Source organism: Procambarus clarkii, chromosome 39 (assembly GCF_040958095.1).
Source record: "Procambarus clarkii isolate CNS0578487 chromosome 39, FALCON_Pclarkii_2.0, whole genome shotgun sequence".
NCBI lineage: Eukaryota > Metazoa > Arthropoda > Malacostraca > Decapoda > Cambaridae > Procambarus > Procambarus clarkii.
In genome coordinates this window covers 852,627-874,198 of record NC_091188.1, presented here as the reverse complement: position 1 = coordinate 874,198, position 21,572 = coordinate 852,627, and the positions used below count along the sequence as shown (strand labels likewise).

Sequence of the window (21,572 nt, the reverse complement as noted above, 5' to 3'; positions counted from 1 at the left end):
TTAAATGTGGTTATACAGATGATAGAGAGGTAGGTGTTGGGGGTGTGTAGGAGCACATGTGGGTGGGTGGTGCGCCGGGGTGTGGTGGTGGTGGCGTGAGGTAGTGGCGGTGCGGCAGTGTGGTGCTGCCCACCGCTCTGGGTTGACCCTGCCTGCCGCCCAGTGTGCCGCCGCCACCCCGGGGTGTGTCCGCGCTAGTGCCATCACCGCCGCCGTCGTCAGCTGGTCGCCACGCCCCCTGCTGGTGGCGTGGTGTGCGTCTCTCACTCTCTCGCGCACACTAACACACACGCCTTCATCCCTCGCCACACCTCGCCCAAACGTATCTACCATATACTCTAGACATAGTGTGATTTACTCGGCTTTTATAAACTAATATTTAACATTCGTGACGCCGTGGAACATATAACACGTGATACAGTTTAGTCAAGTTACTCCCCTGAAGATTGACTGTATAATGTCTTGTGGTGTAATATTGTCGGCAGCGTAAAGTGTGTGTGTTTGGGGCTCTGCTGGCCTGGATATACTGACGGATCTGCACACGTACACCTCGCTAGTTGAGGTGAGTGATGGCTTTATAAGGTGACGGTGTGGAGGGTGGTGGTGGTATAGAGGGTAGTGTTGGTGTGGTTGTGGAGTGTGTTGGTGTTGGTGTAGAGGGTGGTGTTGGTGTGAAGGGTGGTGGTGGTGTTGGTGTGGAGGGTGCTGTACTTACCTAACAGTGTCTACAGGGAAGTGAGGTCTACCTCTTCATGCCCGCCTACTAGCCTTGGTGTACCTGTTGCGTTATTATTATTTAATTATTCTGACGTTCAAATTCATTGTCGAATCCTGCATTAAATTTATGAATGGAGTTGGCTTCCACGAATTCTTTCAGTACATTCCACTTGTTGACCATCAGTGGGAGTAATTCCACTTGTGTCCATTTCCAGTTTCCACTTGCGTCTTCCCGTTCTACTTTCTCTCAATTTAAAGAAGCTGTCCTTGTCCATCTTGTCAATCCACTCATTATCTTGCCATCACGTTCTAATGTTTGCCAGCGTCGCATATGCTGCCGATGTTGTTCTGTTTATGTGTGCCTCTGGAGACACTGCTGGAATTATATCCACTCCATAATCCTTTTCTCTCTCTCCTACTCTGGAGTTGCCTTCCCCTTATGGTGTAGATATTTTTTTGTTTCCTTTCTCCTTTTTCCACCTGCATTACATTACACTTATTGAGATTGAATTCTAGCAATCATTAGTTTACCCACTCCAGGAGTTTGTCGAGGTCATCCTGTAATGTTGTGCAGTGTTGGTGGCGGGGTGTGGAGGGTGGTGGTGGTGGTGGTGTGGCATATACACTGAGATGTTGTTGTTACAGATTTAGCTACTCAGAACGAAGTGTCCATGTATCACGGGCTATGGTGAGCCCGTAATACACAGAGTCGTAAGGTGTATATACACCGAGCTGATGTGCCTCACGTACACAACTAACCACACATCTTTTAACAGTAGGTGAAGCTGTCCTTAGTGTGGTAGTGTGACGTTGTTAAAGATTTAGCTACTCAGAACGAAGTGTCCATATAGCACGGGCTATGGTGAGCCCGTAACCTTAGTGTGGTAGTGTGACGTCAAGTTATGCCAGAGGTAACGTCCGGGGTTGCAATACCAGCCATTCCTATACAGGCGGGGAACCCTATTTTGCAATGGCATACGTGTATAGATTACTCATGCTGGGTGGAATGTAACAGCTCATATCTGTGATGGTTACTTCAGGGCTGATAGTTGTCTACGGGCGGCTCCTCGGGATTCCTTCAGTTACCCCCTATCCCTCTCCCCTCTTCCAATTTTTGTTAACAAGAAAACGGGCGACGTTTTAGAGGGCGACATTATAACTTATTTAGCGGGAGGATTTGCCCATTTATACCCAACATTGTCATCTGTAATAGATTCAGCTACTCGGAACAAGTTCCAAGTAGCACGGGCTATGGTGAGCCCGTAGCGGACTTACCTGGCACAGGAGCGGTGCTGTCATTGTCATCTGTTTGTCTCGTGTTACATGTCCTTGGGGTGGTGGTGTGTAGTGGAGAGGTCTTGGATGGGTGGCCTGTCTTACCCCTCACCTGGCTGCTACAAGGACTTGTATCAAACCTGCATGTGATCACGGGAGACATCTCCCGTCACGCAGGGTGCAGTCGCACCTCCACAGATCTCCAGTATCATCTATTGATACTGGTAATGGCTCAGAAAGGCCTCCACTTACGGGCTATTCATGCCCGTGCCACCTTTCGGGTGGCTTAATCTTCGCCAATCGTCAATCTGCATGTGATGGAAAATCCTGTTTGTAGTCGTCCGTGTAGGGAGGGTCATAGTGGTGGATGTTAGAACCATTTTCAGGTTATTCAATACCATCTTGGTATGGTGCCACAGAACCATGCCATATACTACCAAATTTTCATCATCATGATCCCAATACTATTATAAAGATTCATTTATTTCAACATTGCATTTCAATTAGTCATCTCATCTCTCAGATTTGCTTGAAGATATTGTGGGTGTTGCTTGGTGCTTGCCTAACAGTAACTACCTAACAGTGACTACTGGAAAATGAGGTGTGGCACTTGCTGCCCCGCCTTGGAGCCTTGTAGTGCCCGGGGCATTGTTATGACCATCGATTTCATTAGTGACTCTGGCCGTGAAGTTGTGGGTGAAGTGGCTTCCACGACTTGCTTGAGGACATTCCACTTTGTTGTATGATACAACGTGTATTTGTGTCGGTGTATGATACAGTAGGTGGGAAGACCGTGCAGACTTGTGTGTGAAGGGAGCCGGTCGGCCGAGTGGACTTGTGATCCTGTGGTCCTGGGTTCGATCCCAGGCGCCGGCGAGAAACAATGCGCAGTTTCTTTCACCCTATGCCCCTGTTACCTAGCAGTAAAATAGGTATCTGGGTAAAATAGGTAAAATAGTCAGCTGTTACGGGCTGCTTCCAGGGGGTGGAGGCCTGGTCGAAGACCGGGCCGCAGGGACACTAAAAGCCCCGAAATCATCTCAAGATAACCTCAAGAAGATAACCTCGTTATTATTATTGTACACATTACAGCAGCCTCTGGCCATTACATCAATGGGTAATTAGACAATGGTGTACGTATGTCAACATGCCCTAACCTAACCGTGAATGATGAACGTTGACGGATCTCTTGCCAATCAAGGATGATCAGTATGTACACCGTGACCAGGCCTTTGTAGCCAGTATTTCCCCCTTTGTTTCTCTTGACAATCAACCAGTGTGATGGAAGTGACCTTGGGAGTGCCGGAGGTGAGGTGTATTGTATGTGTTTGTGCATGACGTCACATCTCCCTCCCCAGCCTCACGGTCACTACCCACTGACTGGGTCTTCTTGAGGATGTAGCCACATAATACATCCCTAGCTTGCCTGTGCTGGCCACCGGTCACCTGCCCCTCTACCACTAACTCTCCAGCTGGGGTCTGGCACGGTCACTACCCACTGACTGGGTCTTCTTGAGGATGTAGCCACATAATACATCCCTAGCTTGCCTGTGCTGGCCACCGGTCACCTGCCCCTCTACCACTAACTCTCCAGCTGGGTCTTGAACGATCACACACACACTCCTCCCCTGGACCAAAGAGCCAAAGCTCAACCCCCGCAAGCAGAATTAGGTGAGTACTCCTCATGTAGTGTGGAGTAGCTGCACAAAGGTTTCTGCTGCTGCTGGCACACCTTGAGCTGGTAAGGTACGAGGCTGTACAGTGTCTGTGTCTGTCTGTCTGTGGCGAGGTATCCGCTTTCTGCAATATTGTGGGGGCTAGGAGGAAGGAGGTCATCCCACTGGTCGGCTGAAACGTTTGAGCGAGGTGGCGTGGGCCAGTGAATGAGTCGACGCGACAAGGGAACTGAGGGAGAGGATATCCAGCTGCTAGTGTGTTGCGTGTTGGTGTGCGAGGAAATGCGTAAGCTGTGAGTGTAGTGTGGCGGGGGGCGTCCAAGTGAGGCTCGTGTTCCGTGAGGGCGCCCGAGGGAGCTCATACCTGGGCCAGATAGTACGCGGTCCAGCACTCCTCAGTGGTGATAGTGGATACATTAGTGAGGTGTGATAGTGGTGAGGGCCAGCACGTGTTCCTCACAGTGCCAGGCGCTCTTCGCACTCATCTGCCGCCTAAAATAGGAGGTGAGCACACGCGGCGGAAATGGTAATATACAAGGCGATGTATTTGTTGAGGAGCAGCTTGTGTGTTGCGTGCGTGACCTTTGTGGCGGCGGCGGCGGCGGTGGAGCGACTAGTTGATCAGTCGTGGCTGAACTTGGGTCTTGGATCATATGAAGTGGAAGAATGGCCAAACATAATGTTCCTTACCCATACCTATAGCACGTGGTGTTCCTTAACCTTTAACAGGTTAACCCTGTGTCTCTGAATATGTTGTCTCTTGACTAAGTCTCATTTAGCTCAATATCCTTGTAAGCTATGTTTTGCCTCGGCTTCTCTGCTCTCAGCTTCAAGCTTCTGCCTCAGGCAGTTTGTAAGGTGGTTGTTATTGCTTACAATCATGTTAGTTACACAACTAACAACTATATAGTTGCACAACTATATTCTACCCACTTCAAAACCCCCAACCAACGTAGAAGCAGCAAGAGGAAGTATGGACCAATAGGCCTTCTGTAGTTACTCCCATTCTTATGTTTTCATACCCATTGATTCGTGTTCTGGCATATGTCTATCACCTCACCCAAAACTTTTGTGCCTTATCACCTCACCCAAAATGAGTATTAGTATGATATATTTTATGTGTGTAAACTAAGTCTTTGAAAATGTAATAAGTATTACGAAACGCGTTCAGGCGTCAGACCAGAAATATAGATATGAATTTTGGGGAGTTATTTTTTCAATTAAAAGCTGGAAAGGGCTGGAAACTGTAGGAATAATATGTAGGATTGAAGAGTATTGGTTAAAAACTGAACACCCCCCCCCCCGACCTTTCTCCCCCCCCTCCAACCTTCCACCCCCCCCTCCAACCTTCCACCCCCCCTCCAACCTTACACCCCCCTCCAACCTTCCCCCCCCCCACTTCCAACCTTCCACCCCCCTCCAACCTTACACCCCCCTCCAACCTTCCCCCCCCACTTCCAACCTTCCCGCACCTCCTTCCATCCCCTCCCCCCCACCCACCTATGTCTGGCCCCCTCCCCAGCTCGTCATCATTACTAACGTTGCCGTAGTAAAGCCTTCCTCTTCCCGTCTAGCCGTTCTTCTGTGGCCTCTTGTTACTCTCCCTCCTCACCCCCTCCCCCCCCGTTATTGATTTGCTCTTCCACTCTACACTTCCAGCTGGTCACGCTGGCTCTCCTCTCCTCCACCTGTTCCTTCCAGACGTATTGTTTCTTGCTGTGGGGAAGACGTGTAGGGTAAGGCTTTAACATCATCTGGGGGATGGTGATACCTGATTACCTGGTTGATACCTGGTTGATGGGGTTCTGGGAGTTATTCTACTCCCCAAGCCCGGGCTGAGGCCAGGCTTGACTCGTGAGAGTTTGGTCCACTAGGCTGTTGCTTGGAGCAGCCCACAGGCCCACATACGCACCACAGCCCAATTGGTCCGGCACTCCTTGGTGAGAGGTGGTCGAGTGAAGCAAGAGTCTTAAGATGTCCTCCACACGCTACATCATAAGTAAATAATTAATGTACCCAGCCTGCTCTCCTAACTTGCAGTGACCAGAATTCTCCAAACTTCTTCATTTGCAGTCACTTTATCTTCGGAAAAGTTTCCCGGCCTCCAGTTTACAGGAAATTATTTACCTCTTTTTTTTTTGTCTGGTTCATTGTTTTCACTTGAGTGGCTTTCTTTAGCGTGGAGGGGCGAGTCCCTGGTGGCTGGTGGGCCTCCCTGCGACCCGTCGTGTGCCTAACGTCTCCCGGGCCATCACCCACGCTGCCGGAGCCTCCAGTGGAGGGCCGGAGGTGCACGGCTGCCGTAGCCTCATATGCACCCTTCGCGCCAAATTCAGTTTCACATCACTAGCATCCTCCACATCTTGAAGCAACAGCCTGGAACTGTTGGTTTTATATTGTTATGAACTACGTACAGGTTACAGAGTTTGGTGTCAGTGCTGCCGTGCCACATTACGTCAAGTGGAGCACCTCGTGGTCCAGGGGTTAAGGCGTGTGTCTGCTGAGGGAGGGGGGGGGACAGGACGTAGGTTTCATCCCCGTGCAGCACCAGTGATTGTATCAGGCACGGTGTCACTTGTAAACACAGGCTGGACTGCGGAACAGTTGGGACGGATTAGGCCAGTTTCGATTTGGAGATTGATGGGGAGAGAGGAGGCTGTGTAGTGAGGGGGAGATGTTATGATGTCACGGTGCCCTGTGTGGCTGTTGGTGACAGCTGACACCACCAGCTGTTGATGACAGCTGACACCACCAGCTGTTGGCGACAGCTGACAGCAGCTGCTGCACCCTCTGGTCCCTGCTGATATCTCTCACCCCCCCCCCCTTCTCTTTATCATCTTTTAGCTCCCTCCTTCACCTTTCTCTTGTCCTTACTTTCTAAACAAGAGATAACTTTGAACAGATTTCACTACCAAAACCATTCTCCTGATCATTAACAGCCACAGGTAAAGCTGACAGACTTGGAGAATGGCCACAGTATATTCACTGCCCCATTCCACACAAGCAAACTGTAGCCAGCTTCAACAATACCTAATGGCCGTTTGAGAAATACTAAAGCGATAGATTCGAAACTACAGAAGTAGATTCCCTTAGCAGAGCCGAAGATACAGTTGTCACTAATGATCCAAATTGCAGATAGACCGATATTAGAAGATCAATTAAAGTTGTATAGATAACATGTATGACATTATATTCTCAGACGGGGAGTCGAGTGTGGCTTATCAGGGCTCTCTTCTGCTCTAAGGGTATCAGATGATCTAAGGGTTCCGTCGTCGAGGCAAACTAAGGGTTGACTATTAGTTGGGGACAAGAGGCAGACTCGTATGCCTGACCAGTGGTAACATTGCAACACCATTGCACTTTGCAACCTTGGCATTAGTATGCCGGGCCATACGTTGAGATCCTTGCTGGTGAAGTGTAGTATGTGTGTGTGTGGGGGGGGGGGAAGGTTTGGTGAGGTGGTGTGTGTGTGGGGGGGGGGAAGGTTTGGTGAGGTGGTGGAGCATTTCCTGAGTTCTTGAGCGGACGGACGCGGTCTGGGAGCATGGAGACGGCTGACCTTTGAATCTCCCGCTGGGGTTGTGACCATGTTGTGGACCTGACTGGGGCGACATTGTTAACGTGGTGGCGGCTGCGACTGATGAGGATACAGTATTATTAGTGGTGAGTCAAGGAGTTGGTGTGGTGAGGCACACTCAGGTCACTTGTATCTCTCGCCTCACGCCATCCTAGTTAGTCATGGAGTGGGCGGGGTGAGGGTGTACCTTGTATCTGGCACCGCCCGAGTTACTCAAGTAGTGGGTGGGTGAGTGAGGCACACTCACGCTGCTTGTATCTCTCACACGCTGGTGAGTCACGCAGTAGGTGAGCGATTGAGTACTCAAGTCGCCTGTATCTTGCACCACCCATCCCCCTATTACGGCCACAGTCTGTGTTTGACCTATCCTCCACAACACAGTGAATAGCAATGTTTGGGGTTGGAGTCGTCCACGAACCTGTTGTTCCCTGAATAAATCCACAAGGGCCGTGACGAGGATTCGAGCTTGCGTCCGAGAGCATATCAGACTCCCTGTCATATTACCTCAAGTTACACTAGGATGGTTTGCATGTGGTCTACCGGGCTTGATACATTGTTTGGATGCCTCCTTGCACTGGCAAGTGTTGTAACACCATAAAGGTGTTTACTTAGGTTTTATTTAATATTTTATATAGAATATGAGTCAGCCAGACAGGATTTTGAGAGGCGGTTCTCCTCTAGTTATACGGGCTCTCTCTCTGCCAGTTGAAGTCCTTCAGATGGCCTGCTAGCAGCTACTCAAACAACATATGGGTACCCGCCCATATGTTATGATATATTGGAGTCTGGGACGAATTTGATTTTGTTGATTTGGTATGTACTCCATGTTCTTCATGTGGGCGGTGGTGGACCCCACACCCATCCCGTGGGCGGTGGTGGACCCCACACCCATCCCGTGGGCGGTGGTGGGCCCCATACCCATCCCGTGGGCGATAGTGAAGGTTACAGACACACACATTAGGCTCAGCAACTGAATCCAAAAATGTATTCAGCTAAGCGTCACAATATTGATTAGCTACACAGTTAAACATTTATATATAATATATTATTGAATTTTGACAAACCGGAAACCTCTCCTACACATGTTAGGCCTAATATACGCTATACCCACATGGCCTATACTAGGTCTAGGAATATTTACGTTTGGTTTGGGTGGGTTAGTGCACGCCTCATTTCCGGTGGGCGAAGGGCGAGAACCGGAGGTGGCCTGTTATACCTCCTCCATCAGCAGATACCGGGGTGGCTGGCCTGAGCCCGCACACAGGGTCATGTCGACAGTACATATCTCAACGTACTGTCGACATGACCCTGTATGTGGGCTCTATGCTGAACAGCTTAGCCTTGAGGACCAGAGGTGGCCTGTTATACCTCCTCCGTCAGCAGATACCGGGGTGGCTGGCCTGAGCCCGCACACAGGGTCATGTCGACAGTACATATCTCAACGTACTGTCGACATGACCCTGTATGTGGGCTCTGTGCTGAACAGCTTAGCCTTGAGGACCGGAGGTGGCCTGTTATACCTCCTCCGTCAGCAGATACCGGGGTGGCTGGCCTGAGCCTGCACACAGGGTCATGTCGACAGTACATATCTCAACGTACTGTCGACATGACCCTGTATGTGGGCTCTATGCTGAACAGCTTAGCCTTGAGGACCAGAGGTGGCCTGTTATACCTCCTCCGTCAGCAGATACCGGGGTGGCTGGCCTGAGCCCGCACACAGGGTCATGTCGACAGTACATATCTCAACGTACTGTCGACATGACCCTGTATGTGGGCTCTATGCTGAACAGCTTAGCCTTGAGGACCAGAGGTGGCCTGTTATACCTCCTCCGTCAGCAGATACCGGGGTGGCTGGCCTGAGCCTGCACACAGGGTCATGTCGACAGTACATATCTCAACGTACTGTCGACATGACCCTGTATGTGGGCTCTGTGCTGAACAACACGATACAAGGCGGGGTCCTCACAGGGACGCCCCTAACATTGAGGACGGGAGGAAGCCTCTCCTCCGGTCCGGAAGTGTCCCAGGTGTTTTCGTGTAGGTGTAGATGTTTGGCATCGTGGCTGCCCTCGACGCCCCGCCCTCTCTACCACGAGCAGGGAGCCAGTGGCGTCTGGGCCAGCTGCAGGAGACACCCAGCAGGAAGCTCTTGATGTCACCTCTAGTGAGCAGTTTCCAACCATCGTCGGACTAAAGCGAACAAGCAAACAAACAGAAGAAATTGATTGGTTAAAAAAGAAAATTACTGAATTGGAAATTAAAATACAAACATTAGAGACGAATCTGCCCGGTGATAGTGGTGAAGTGAATCATGCTAGCGATAGTGATCAAGTAAATTGTCCCAGCACCAGTAGTGATGTGAATGGTAATGTTGCAGCTGTTGAGGCTACGCCACCTATCTCTACGGAACGTGTCAAATCCCCGTGGGGCATGGTGTTAGAGTAGTCATTGATCCCTCACTGACACCCCCACTAGATCATAATGAAACCCCTTCAGTTAAAGGAGTTAAAAGTACAAGAACAGAGACATTCGAACTAGGCACACCTCAAGGTGGTGTCCTAAGCCCTATGCTCAATTTTTATTTATATTACTTCTAAGCTGCATCACTTACGAACCCATCCCTGCCCTTGTGTGGCAGTGCACAATAGAAAGTTGTTTTCACATATCCATACATTAAAACATTGATTGTGACCATGATATATATGTACTTCCGCTTACAGTTTAGACCTATTGTCTTGTGTATGACCCTCTGTCCTGCGTGACAGTGAATACCACCATTATCCTCACTTTAATAAGACTTTATCAAAATCCTCATTAGGCAAAATTGTAATTAATCTTGTCAATAAAGATGTTAATAATAATATAGGGGTGGGTGGCTGGCTTCTGGTGGCGTGTTATCACCTTAATTAACTCCGTGCGGGGCTACGGATGTCCCCCTGCTCGAAGACTCGGGTTGTGTCCGGTATGCTACTCATTTATTCTATTACAGATGTTTGGTTATTTACATAGACGTAGCTTAGAAGATGTGGGGTGAGGATGTGAGCGCTTGTGGTGATGAATGAGGGCCGTTGTTGGGGGTCCGGTGCTTCACGCCCGCCCGCCCGCCCGCCCGTCCTCCTGGCCCCGCCACCCTCGTAACGAGGGTTTAGGAGGGTTCGCATCGTGTTACATTCAATGTAAACATCTGTCAGTTTATGTAAAGTTTTACACACACTCAGGAGGTCACCTGGCGCTGGAATGGATCATAAGAGCACAGTTGTCATACCACTGTCACTCATAAGAGTACACTTATTCCACTCATAATATCTAAATGACCAGGGGCCAGATTCACGAAGCAGTTACGCAAGTACTTACGAACCTGTACATCTTTTCTCAATCTTTGGCGGCTTTGTTTACAATTATTAAACAGTTAATGAGCTCCGAAGCACCAGGAGGCTGTTTATAACAATAACAACAGTTGATTGGGAAGTTTTCATGCTTGTAAACTGTTTAATAAATGTAACCAAAGGCGTCGAAGATTGAGGAAAGATGTACACGTTCGTAAGTGCTTGCGTAACTGCTCTGTGAATCTTTGGTCGCACTGCGGCCACTGACGGCCAATAGTCTAGTCGATCACACCCCCTATCTAGGAGACCTACTTAGTGAAGGACAGCGGGGACAACAATCTCTGGCACCACCTCCAGGTGGCACGGGCATGAATAGCCCGTAAACCTCGAGGTAGTTAGGGGGTGTTTGGAAGATCAGGTGGCGGCCCTTAGAGCTACAACCCCATCACACTAATACAGTTATCTCCCCAGTGGGGGTGAACCACCCTATCTCCCCCTCGCTTACCTTCTTCATCACCCTTACCTCACTATCCCTCACACCCTCATCATTGCTACCTCACTATCCCTCACAGCCTCATCATTCACCTCACTCTGTCCCGTTCGATTTCTCAAATAAACCTTGGCGCCTCTTCCCCCCTTGGTCACGCCTTCCCAGACAATGAGTTCCACCCTATTACCCATGGATCCTTTCCCCTCACAACACCTCCCCCCCCCCTGTCTCACACCCCCTCACCAACCCCCCCCCCCCTTTTCACAACACCTCACTATATCCCTTCACTCAGTAGTCCGGCACTCGTCGTGCTCTCAATTTCGCGTGGTAATACAACTATGGCACTCACATTAAGCGGAGTGACGAGACACTTGGCACAGTAGGAGGGCCAGGGAGGGGGTGGCACAGTAGGAGGGCCAGGGAGGGGGTGGCACAGTAGGGGAGCCAGGGAGGGGGTGGCACAGTAGGAGGGCCAGGGAGGGGGTGGCACAGTAGGAGGGCCAGGGAGGGGGTGGCACAGTAGGAGTGCCAGGGAGGGGGTGGCACAGTAGGGGAGCCAGGGAGGGGGTGGCACAGTAGGAGGGCCAGGGAGGGGGTGGCACAGTAGGAGTGCCAGGGAGGGGGTGGTACAGTAGGAGGGCCAGGGAGGGGGTGGTACAGTAGGAGGGCCAGGGAGGGGGTGGCACAGTAGGAGTGCCAGGGAGGGGGTGGTACAGTAGGAGGGCCAGGGAGGGGGTGGTACAGTAGGAGGGCCAGGGAGGGGGTGGCACAGTAGGAGGGCCAGGGAGGGGGTGGCACAGTAGGGGAGCCAGGGAGGGGGTGGCACAGTAGGAGGGCCAGGGAGGGGGTGGCACAGTAGGAGGGCCAGGGAGGGGGGTGGCACAGTAGGGGAGCCAAGGAGGGGGTGGCACAGTAGGAGGGCCAGGGAGGGGGTGGCACAGTAGGAGGGCCAGGCAGGGGGTGGCACAGTAGGGGAGCCAGGGAGGGGGTGGCACAGTAGGAGGGCCAGGGAGGGGGTGGCACAGTAGGAGGGCCAGGGAGGGGGGTGGCACAGTAGGGGAGCCAAGGAGGGGGTGGCACAGTAGGGGAGCCAGGGAGGGGGTGGTACAGTAGAAGAGCCAGGGAGGGGGTGGCACAGTAGGAGTGCCAGGGAGGGGGTGGCACAGTAGGAGTGCCAGGGAGGGGGTGGCACAGTAGGAGGGCCAGGGAGGGGGTGGCACAGTAGGGGAGCCAGGGAGGGGGTGGCACAGTAGGGGAGCCAGGGAGGGGGTGGTACAGTAGAAGAGCCAGGGAGGGGGTGGCACAGTAGGAGTGCCAGGGAGGGGGTGGTACAGTAGGAGAGCCAGGGAGGGGGTGGCACAGTAGAAGAGCCAGGGAGGGGGTGGCACAGTAGGAGTGCCAGGGAGGGGGTGGTACAGTAGAAGAGCCAGGGAGGGGGTGGCACAGTAGGAGTGCCAGGGAGGGGGTGGCACAGTAGGAGTGCCAGGGAGGGGGTGGCACAGTAGAAGAGCCAGGGAGGGGGTGGCACAGTAGGAGTGCCAGGGAGGGGGTGGTACAGTAGAAGAGCCAGGGAGGGGGTGGCACAGTAGGAGTGCCAGGGAGGGGGTGGTACAGTAGAAGAGCCAGGGAGGGGGTGGCACAGTAGGAGTGCCAGGGAGGGGGTGGCACAGTAGGAGAGCCAGGGAGGGGGTGGCACAGTAGGAGTGCCAGGGAGGGGGTGGTACAGTAGAAGAGCCAGGGAGGGGGTGGCACAGTAGGAGTGCCAGGGAGGGGGTGGCACAGTAGGAGTGCCAGGGAGGGGGGTGGCACAGTAGGAGAGCCATGGAGGGGGTGGCACAGTATTAGTGCCAGGGAGGGGGTGGCACAGTAGGCTTATAACAGAACAGAACACAGCAGAACAGTAACTGTTGGAACGGCTACGTCACCCTACCAGTCTGTTGAACACTATGTGACATTTCACACCTCAGTTTTGAGGTGTCGTCTGTTCAAGTTGAATAGAAGCACCAAGTACCAAATTGCTAGGTGGACAGAAGCATCAGATGAAAGGAAACGTGCCCAACCACTCTGTCCCGGTCGGGGATCCAACTTGGAATCCCCCAAACATTTCCACCCATAACCTCTTGAACTGTCTCTTAACTTGATTATTTGTAGCTACTATGCCAGTTCCTTATTATTTTGTGCGGCAGATACAAAATATAATTTATTTAATACGGAACCTCTGTAATAAGATGCTCTGTAATGTATTATTATTATTATTATTATTATTATTATTATTATTATTATTATTATTATAGTAGTCATAGCGAGATCTGCGCGGCGTGGCCAGCGTCCATCACGTCATAGAAAATGGAAGATGTGAGCGGTCTCTTTAAGGCCGGACTATATTGTCCCCATTGTAGACGACAGGGCGTCTGAGAGGCTTGTCAAAGTCCTCCCAGGCCTTACCTTACCTTGAGGTGCTTCCGGGGCTTAGCGTCCCCGCGGCCCGGTCGTCGACCAGGCCAACTACTGGCATTTCATAGGGTAGAACAACAGTTGCATAACTCCCGAGTACCTGTGTACATATATATATATTACTAGGACACATAACAAGTGATGCTTTTTCACCCATAGGGTTATAAGCTATTACAACCGCCTATCTGCTGAAGCTGAAAATGCCACAGCCTGTCTTTGGAGAGAGAATCCCCTGGAGGTGATGACTTCAAAACCGCTGTGTAATTAGTGCTATTATCTACTCGTATCCATGGTTAGGATTGGTTAAAGTTACATTAGATTAAGGTTAGGTTAGATTTGATTTCACTACGTTAATACAGGACGTGAAATATGAAATTCGAAAAGTATTTGAGTATACCCGCCAATTTCAATTTGATAAAACCAAATTCTTCAAACCGCTTCGAAGTTTACTTTTAATATTTTAAACCAACGCAATGTAATTCAATATAAAATTGATAATACAATAAAGTTGTAAATATAGAATATTCTCTGTTTAAGAGAAAGGTTCAGTTGTCAGTTTACAAGTAGGCTGTTTTTGGAACCGTAACAGTCTCTCAGACTATCACAGATACGTGGATAACCAGGGAGCCGGTCGGCCGAGCGGACAGCACTCTGGACTTGTGATACTGTGGTTTTGGATTCGATCCCAGGCGCCGTCGAGAAACAATGGGCAGAGTTTCTTTCACCCTGTGCCCCTGTTACCTAGCAGTAAAATAGGTACCTGGGGGTTAGTCAGCCGTCACGGGCTGCTTCCTGGGGGTGGAGGCCTGGTCGAGGACCGGGCCGCGGGGACACTAAAGCCCCGAAATCATCTCAAGATACTCAAGAATCAAGATAACCATCTAGGTGGTTTGAGAGATGTTTGGTGTCTCGTTTTGATGTCTGTCCTCGTCGTGGCCGCTAGATACATGGTGACCCTGAAATAAAGTCAGGCGAAAGGAAAGGGCTGCGCCCTACCGCGGGAGTCGAACCCCGTGACTGCAGTAGTGGCGGCGCCCGGGTTGCTATGGGTGCAACAGGAGCCAGGGGGGAGGCGGTGGCGGAGAGAGGTCACAGTCACACGTGTTCATGAACCTGACACTAATGGTGGCTATCTTGAGGTTATCTTGAGATGATTTCGGGGCTTTAGTGTCCCCGCGACCCGGTCCTCGACCAGGCCTCCACCCCCCAGGAAGCAGCCCGTGACAGCTGACTAACACTCAGGTACCTATTTTACTGCTAGGTAACAGGGGCATAGGGTGAAAGAAACTCTGGCCATTGTTTCTCGCCGGCGCCTGGGATCGACCACAGGATCACAAGTCCCGCGTGCTGTCCGCTCGGCCGACCGGCTAAGTGCATTCCCTTCATGGGACCGACAGGTACCACAGTCAGCTTGACATGTTGCGGGTTGCTAATTGCATGTGCAAAATGTTAAACTTTTGTTGCTCTTTCAGTGTTGGTATGTTATTGGTAATTTGTTTTGGACACGTTAACATTGGTGTAGAGTCGTCTGTGATTTCTCACGGCCGCTCATGTTATGTATTGTGGAATTTTTGCCCAGATTTGACAACATTTGACGAAACTATTGTGGCATATTAACAGCGTTTCAGTAACACGAATTGTAATGTGCTACATGTGTGTGTGTGTTTGTGGCTATACGATCACTTGAGTTCACTGTTGTGGTTGGTAGTGATGTGTACTCACCTAGTGGCGCTTGCGAGGGTTGAGCTTTGGCTCTTTGGTCCCGCCTCAATCAATCAACTGGTGTACAGATTCCTGAGCCTACTGGGCTCTTATCATATATACATTTGAAACTGTGTATGGAGTCAGCCTCCACCACATCACTGCCTAGTGCATTCCACCTGTTAACCAATCTGACACTGTACAAGTTGTTTTTAGTGTCTCTGTGGCTCATTTGGGTAGTCAGCTTCCACCTGTGTCCCCTTGTTCGTGTACCACCCGTGTTAAATAAGCCATCCTTGTCTACCCTGTCAATTCCCCTGAGAATCTTGTATGAGGTGAACACGTCTCCCCCGAGCTTTTCTGTCTTCCAGCGACATGAGGTGCAGTTCATTCAGCCTTTCCTCGTAACTCATGCCTCTTAGTTCTGGGACTAGCCTAGTGGCATACCTCTGAACTTTTTCGAGCTTCGTCTTGTGCTTGTCTAGGTACGGGCTCCATGCTGGGGCCGCATACTCCAGGATTGGTCTTACATATGTGGTATACAAGGTTCTGAATGATTCCTTACACTGGTTCCTGAAGGCAGTTCTGATGTTAGCCAGCCTCACATACGCCGCAGATGCTATTCTCTTGATGTGGGCTTCAGGAGACAGGTTTGGCGTGATATCAACTCCTAGATCTTTCTCTCTCTCTTTGTCCGTTTCGTGAAGGACTTCATCTGCTGTTGTTGTTATAGATTCAGCTACTCGGAACAAGTTCAAGTAGCACGGGCTATGGTGAGCCCGTAACTTACCTGGCACAGGAGCGGGGCTGGTGTGTGTGTTCATCTGCTAACGTGTGTGTGTGTGTGTGTGTTAGTAGGAGTGAAGGGTGCGTGTGAGGTGGTGGGGTGGTGTGGCGGCACTGTTCACTGACACACACCATAAGTAATGAGACGCGCCTTTTTACTTTGTGTTCAAAGGAGAGGGGGGGGGAGGGGAGTGAGTGTGTCCGCCACGCAGGGTGGGCAACCTCGAGGAATTTGCATTACAATATGCTGATTGGCGGTGGTAGGCAAGGGCCTTGGCGGAGAGACGTGGGGAGGAAAGTGTGTGTTTTTCTCTCTCACTCACGCTCGCTCTCGCTCTTGTTCTCTTTCTCTCTTTCTCTTCTGCCTGCGTTAGGTCAAGCTCTTTCAGTGCATGCGCGAGTGTGGTGGCGTGTTTATCACTGAGAGGCGCAGAAATAGCGAGCGTGAGTCCATTAGCGAATGTACGAGATTAGTCGGGGGGTCTCCATGTTTCCAAAGCCTTGTAATGATGGAGACACACGACTTCTTGAGAGAGAGATGCCACTGGTGAGACACCATTACTTGGCCTCTCGGCTGTTGAAGGTGCCAGGGTTGGCACTGCCTCACTACCCTCCTAACCTGCCTACTTACCCTAAGCCTGGGCAGTGGTAATCATTCTTACTTTCCTCCTTCTTCCAGTACTGTCGTTTGAGGCCATGGGTTGCAGATGATGAGTGGTTTACAAGTGTGGCTAGAGGGAGTGATGGTGTGTAACTCGGACGCTGGGGATAGTGGGAGGATGGTGAGCTGATGGTGATAGAGGCTCCCTCACTGAATGATCAACTGGTGCACCTCACCAGGTAAAGAGAGCCAAGTTTATTTGTGAAGTTTCCCTCTCGTGTGTAGTGAGGAGCGAGTGGTCGTTGTTATTAGTAATTACCTGGGCTTTCTCTGGGCGGCCTCACATGAGACAGATGAGTCGTGTGTGTAAACTGCCTCTCAGTCTGTGGTGGGGCTGTTGCAGCCTCTTCACGGGTAGTGTGTACGTTGCTTCATTCTCCTCTTGCATCAGTAGTGTCTTAGGTATGGGGGTCTGCAAGATCTTTCTAAGTTAGAATTGTCTCTCTCTCCTGAGGAGGAAATCGCACACAACACATTAGAGGGAATGTTTAGGTCCCCTCCAATACAGTTTCTGTGTGCTTTTCTCCTACCACCCCTTCCTTTTATCTTTTGTTGTGCTTTATTAGATATTTAAAGGTTACAAGATATACATTAATAATACAATTACTGCTCAAGGGGTTATGAATCTCTTGAAGCTCCTCCGCTTCCGGACAGGAACCGAGGATGCAGCTGGCGTTTCCACTCTGGATCGCCACACTGAGGCGCTGAAACAAAATACTGGCAGCTCTTGGGTTTCTGGTGACGTCATTGAGTCTGGTGCCCAATTCCTTGAGATTTCCCAAGGTACTCTTACCCCAGGGGGCCATGTGTCTCAGACGCTATGGGAACAAAGGTGTATTGACCTTCCAGTCGCCTGTATTGAACTGATTTTGGTATTTATCTGTTGTTGGCCGCAGTGGGGCGGCCAACAGGGCGGCCATACCTGCCCCAGTGCATCCAAGTTCTATTGCATGCTTGTTCCAGTACACACCTGCTCCAGTACATACCTACTCCAGCACATACCTGTTCCAGCACATACCTGTTCCAGCACATACCTGTTCCAGCACATACCTGCTCTAGCACTTACTTGCTCCAGTACACACCTGCTGCAGCACATGCGTGTTCCAGAGCATGTGTGCCCCCCCTGCGCATGTGCTTGCCTCCGTCTGCCGCTGTCCGTGTCCAGCGGAGCATTAATTAATTAACGGAGAAGATTCATAGAAAGTTTGTTCACGTTGTTGTCGGCCGTGTTTGTGTTTTATTGCTTTGGTGTTTGTGGCTTGTGTTTGTTACCTCGCGTGTGTGTCTGAGGTTTGGTGTGACTGACCGTAGGGTCTCTCCCGCCTTGTTGCTGCTTTACCTGGACCTCGTTAAGGGCTCGCAGACCACCAGTAGAAGTCGGTCCCCTTCACTACACACTTGGTACTAGCCTCTGGGTATGGGGCCTCCCTTACCAACACTGGGTACCATCACCAGACAAGATCAGGATCTCACCGTGACACACGAAGACGCTTTTCCGAAATGGTGAGTTTGGAGGCTGGTGCTTCGCTATAGTCGAGGGGGGTCAGCGGGCCCCCTCCTCGTCCCTGTGTCTGACCAGATCTGGGATTGTTTGTTGTTTTAGATTCAGCTACTTTGAATAATATATCCATGTGGTATGGTCACATACCACATGGGTCTGCGGGCCGCTCCAAGCAACAGCCTGGTGGACCAAACTCTCACAAGTCAAGTCTGGCCTCGGGCCGGGCTTGGGGAGTAGAAGAACTCCCAGAACCCCATCAACCAGGTATCAACCAGGTCAATAGTGAGCCAGTAACCAGGACTGGGAGGTGTCGCTCCATGAAGTAAGGGAGGTGAATGTTGATGGCGGGGAGGTAGTACTGTAGTGTATATATACACACTAGCTATGGCAAGTAGCTGGATGTAATTCATTAACCATAACACCCAGACCCTGGACGCACAGAACCTTTACCTAGGACCTTGTCTCCATTATGGCGACTTTAGTCTGGAGTTACTAAACAATTTGCGAGGTCGTCAGTAACAACGATATATGAGGACGATCTCACAGCTCGAGGAAGGAGGTGCAGATCTCATAAGACTGGTGAAGCCTGTGTTTATCCTAGCCCTTATGTATCTACTTACCAAACCTGTCCATCTTTACTCAATTATAGCGGCTTTGTTTACATTTATTAAACACTTTGAGAGCTCGGAAGCGCCATGAAGTGATCCATAACAATAATAACCTTGGGTTGTGAAGTTCGAAGCTCGTAAACTATTTTAATAAATACAGACTAAGCCGCCATGATCGTGGAAAGATGTACAGGTTTCGTAAGTTGATAGGTATGTGGTTGATGAATGGTGGACCTTTGTGGTGACTGCATGGGTCACACTAGCATTCCTCTGACACTGGACGTGGTGGATCAATATTGACGAGTGAAGTGTTGGCGCCACGGAGGTGAGTCACCCCTCGGAGGAAGACAAAATCTCTGGAAAGAAAATGGGAGTAGAAAACACCTGGTAAACTGAGCAGGGTTTCTGAGGTTGTGTGTCTAAATATGTTGCTGCAACACATGTCAACTTTTAACGAGGTGGGGGAGGAATGTTCACCCCCACAGGCTTTCACACCAAAATTGTCGGGCTTTTCGGGCGTGTACGCACCCGCCCACCCGTGCGTATGTGTGTGTGCGCGTGCGCGGCGGCCGTGCGTATGAGGAAATGCCCCCTGGCTGAACTGGGGTTGAGTGAGTGGCTCCTAGGTGGAGACGTCTCACCAGGAGCGGAGGTGAAAGTCGGTAGCTCTCGGGGTTGAAGTTCAGGGCAAGTCTCGACGCAAAGGGATGACCCGCATTTAGTTTTTCTCTCGTTGAATCATCGTGGCTGTGTGGCTCCTGTGGGTTCGAAAACTGCTTCATAGGAGAGGACATCCCCCCCCTAGAAGGTTGGCTTGTTAGGGGGAGTCTTTCCCTAGCAAGTTGTGTCTTCTGTGGGTGTCTCCTCTCGTGAAATCCCTAGTGTCATCTGTAAAGGATGATACGGCCCTAAAATGTGTGTCCTTGTCTAGGTCTGAATTGAGAGTACTGGAGCAAGCACAGTACCCTGGGCCCAGGGGACTAGGATTGTCGCAGTGGATGATAAGGATTTACTTTATTGACCACAACTCTTTGGATTCTTCGTTACGAAATTAAAGATCCAACTTCCTACGCCGTCATGTGCTCCTTTGGTGCGTATTTTGTGTTTAGTAACACCATGGTAACACTTGTACAAGGGTTTTTAGACTAATTTTTTTTGTATGCAGCGCTATTTCGTGGCATTGAAAGTCATATGATACTGGTACTGGTGAAGGCATTGTGAGGGGCAGGAGCGTCCTGCTCTAAACCACTGTTGTCCAGGGCTATGTTGACGATTTGACTGTGTTTGGTGATCTGGTTTCTTAGAACTCTTTCAAAGATTTTGTGTAATTTAGTTGTATTGATGTGTTATATTTGCTTCTGCTTTACTGCCTCCTTTGTGGAGTGGAGCGATCTCGGCTGCTTCAAGTGTGTTGCCGATGACACCAATACTTTAGACTCCGTCTCCAAATGTCTGTGGCCTGTTATAGTGATTTATTTTTTCAGTTATTGATGAATATAAAATTCCAAGAGCCAGGGGCCAGATTCACGAAAGAAGTTACGCAAGCACTTAAGAACCTGTCCATCTTTTCTCAATCTTTGGCGACTTTGTTTACAATTATTAAACAGTTAATGAGGTCCGAAGCACCAGGAGGCTGTTTATAACAATAACAACAGTTGATTGACAAGTTTTCATGCTTGTAAACTGTTTAATAAATGTAACCAAAGCCGTCAAAGATTGAGGAAAGATGTACATGTTCGTAAGTACTTGCGTAACTGCTTTCGTGAATCTGGCTCCTGCGCCGGGGACGGAGTGCCTGGGGCGGCTGTCTCTGGTGACTTCAAAGTCCATTAGGGTCCGGATAACGTCTGAGATAAGAGTCGAGGTTGGGGTCACGTTCTTGAAGAAGTCATTCAGGCTGCGACCCATCAGTGTCTTCAGTGGTCACTCAACACAGAACCGCACTCTATCTGTTGTCATCAGTGGAAGTTTGAACTACTATATGACGGGGTTTCTTTAGACGTTTGACTTTGCACAGAAGAAATATTTGGGGTTCATTGCATTAAAGCGTAATACAGTACTGTATTGCATTAAGCATAGTACTGTATCCCCTTAAACATAGTACTATATCCCATTACAACATAACTACTGTATCACAGATAGTAATTAGGGTGAACTCTGAAAGGCGAGTCCATACAGCTATATATCCTTGTCCAAATACGTAAACTAAGACTTTCTTGCCAAGGGGAAGAAACTGTAAGACTTTCTTCCCGAGGGAAGCCCTCAAACCTGCATTGGTGAATATTTGATGAGGCCGTGAGGGCGGCAGTCAGCTGTGGTGCGTCATATCTCCGCCCCACTTTGGACACACCACATGCAACACTGAAGTAAGAACACCACGCCTCGTCTGCCTGTTAAAGGAAGGGTGTTGAGCTGGCTCAGTGGCTCCCTTACCTGTTGATGGTTTATAGTGTGTGTGCTCCAGCAGCCTCGCCTGTGGCCAGCCTCCCCTGGTGACTGTGTGGGGTCTGTGAGCCCCTTCGTGTTCGTAGGCTGAAAACCAACATCTTGTTCTAAGGGGAATACTGTTGTCCCTCTTTAAGATTTACCTGATGGTGTATTGCTTATTCCCACGTGATAACTGGTCCTCTAGCTTTGTAGGTGCTGGGTACCACTGTACCTTTTAGATGCCTAGTACACTCTTCATTTGCTGGGTACCGTCTGCTAGCTGGGTATGTCTCGCTACCCCCTGGACCCCATCTTTGGCTCTAACACTGGTGTGGTTAGTCATGATTTTTTAATTGTGGTTTTTTAACACAAG

The 21,572-nt window shown here is 50.2% G+C and overlaps 1 protein-coding gene across 11 annotated transcripts in view; it reads left to right on the top strand.

Moving 5' to 3' along the window:
- The window catches only part of Rala (Ras-like protein A), a 65,615-nt gene that overhangs the window by 12,604 nt on the left and 31,439 nt on the right, over positions 1 to 21,572 (top strand). The window contains exons 1-2 of one of the 11 annotated variants that reach the window (XM_069338266.1): positions 119 to 562; positions 16,682 to 16,842. The exons of 4 other annotated variants lie outside the window; for them this stretch is intronic. In XM_069338266.1, coding sequence (XP_069194367.1) covers positions 16,793 to 16,842 — 50 coding nt within the window. In that variant the 5' untranslated portion in view covers positions 119 to 562; positions 16,682 to 16,792. 6 more of the 11 variants (XM_069338267.1, XM_069338270.1, XM_045746003.2 and 3 more) reach the window with 6 other exon arrangements.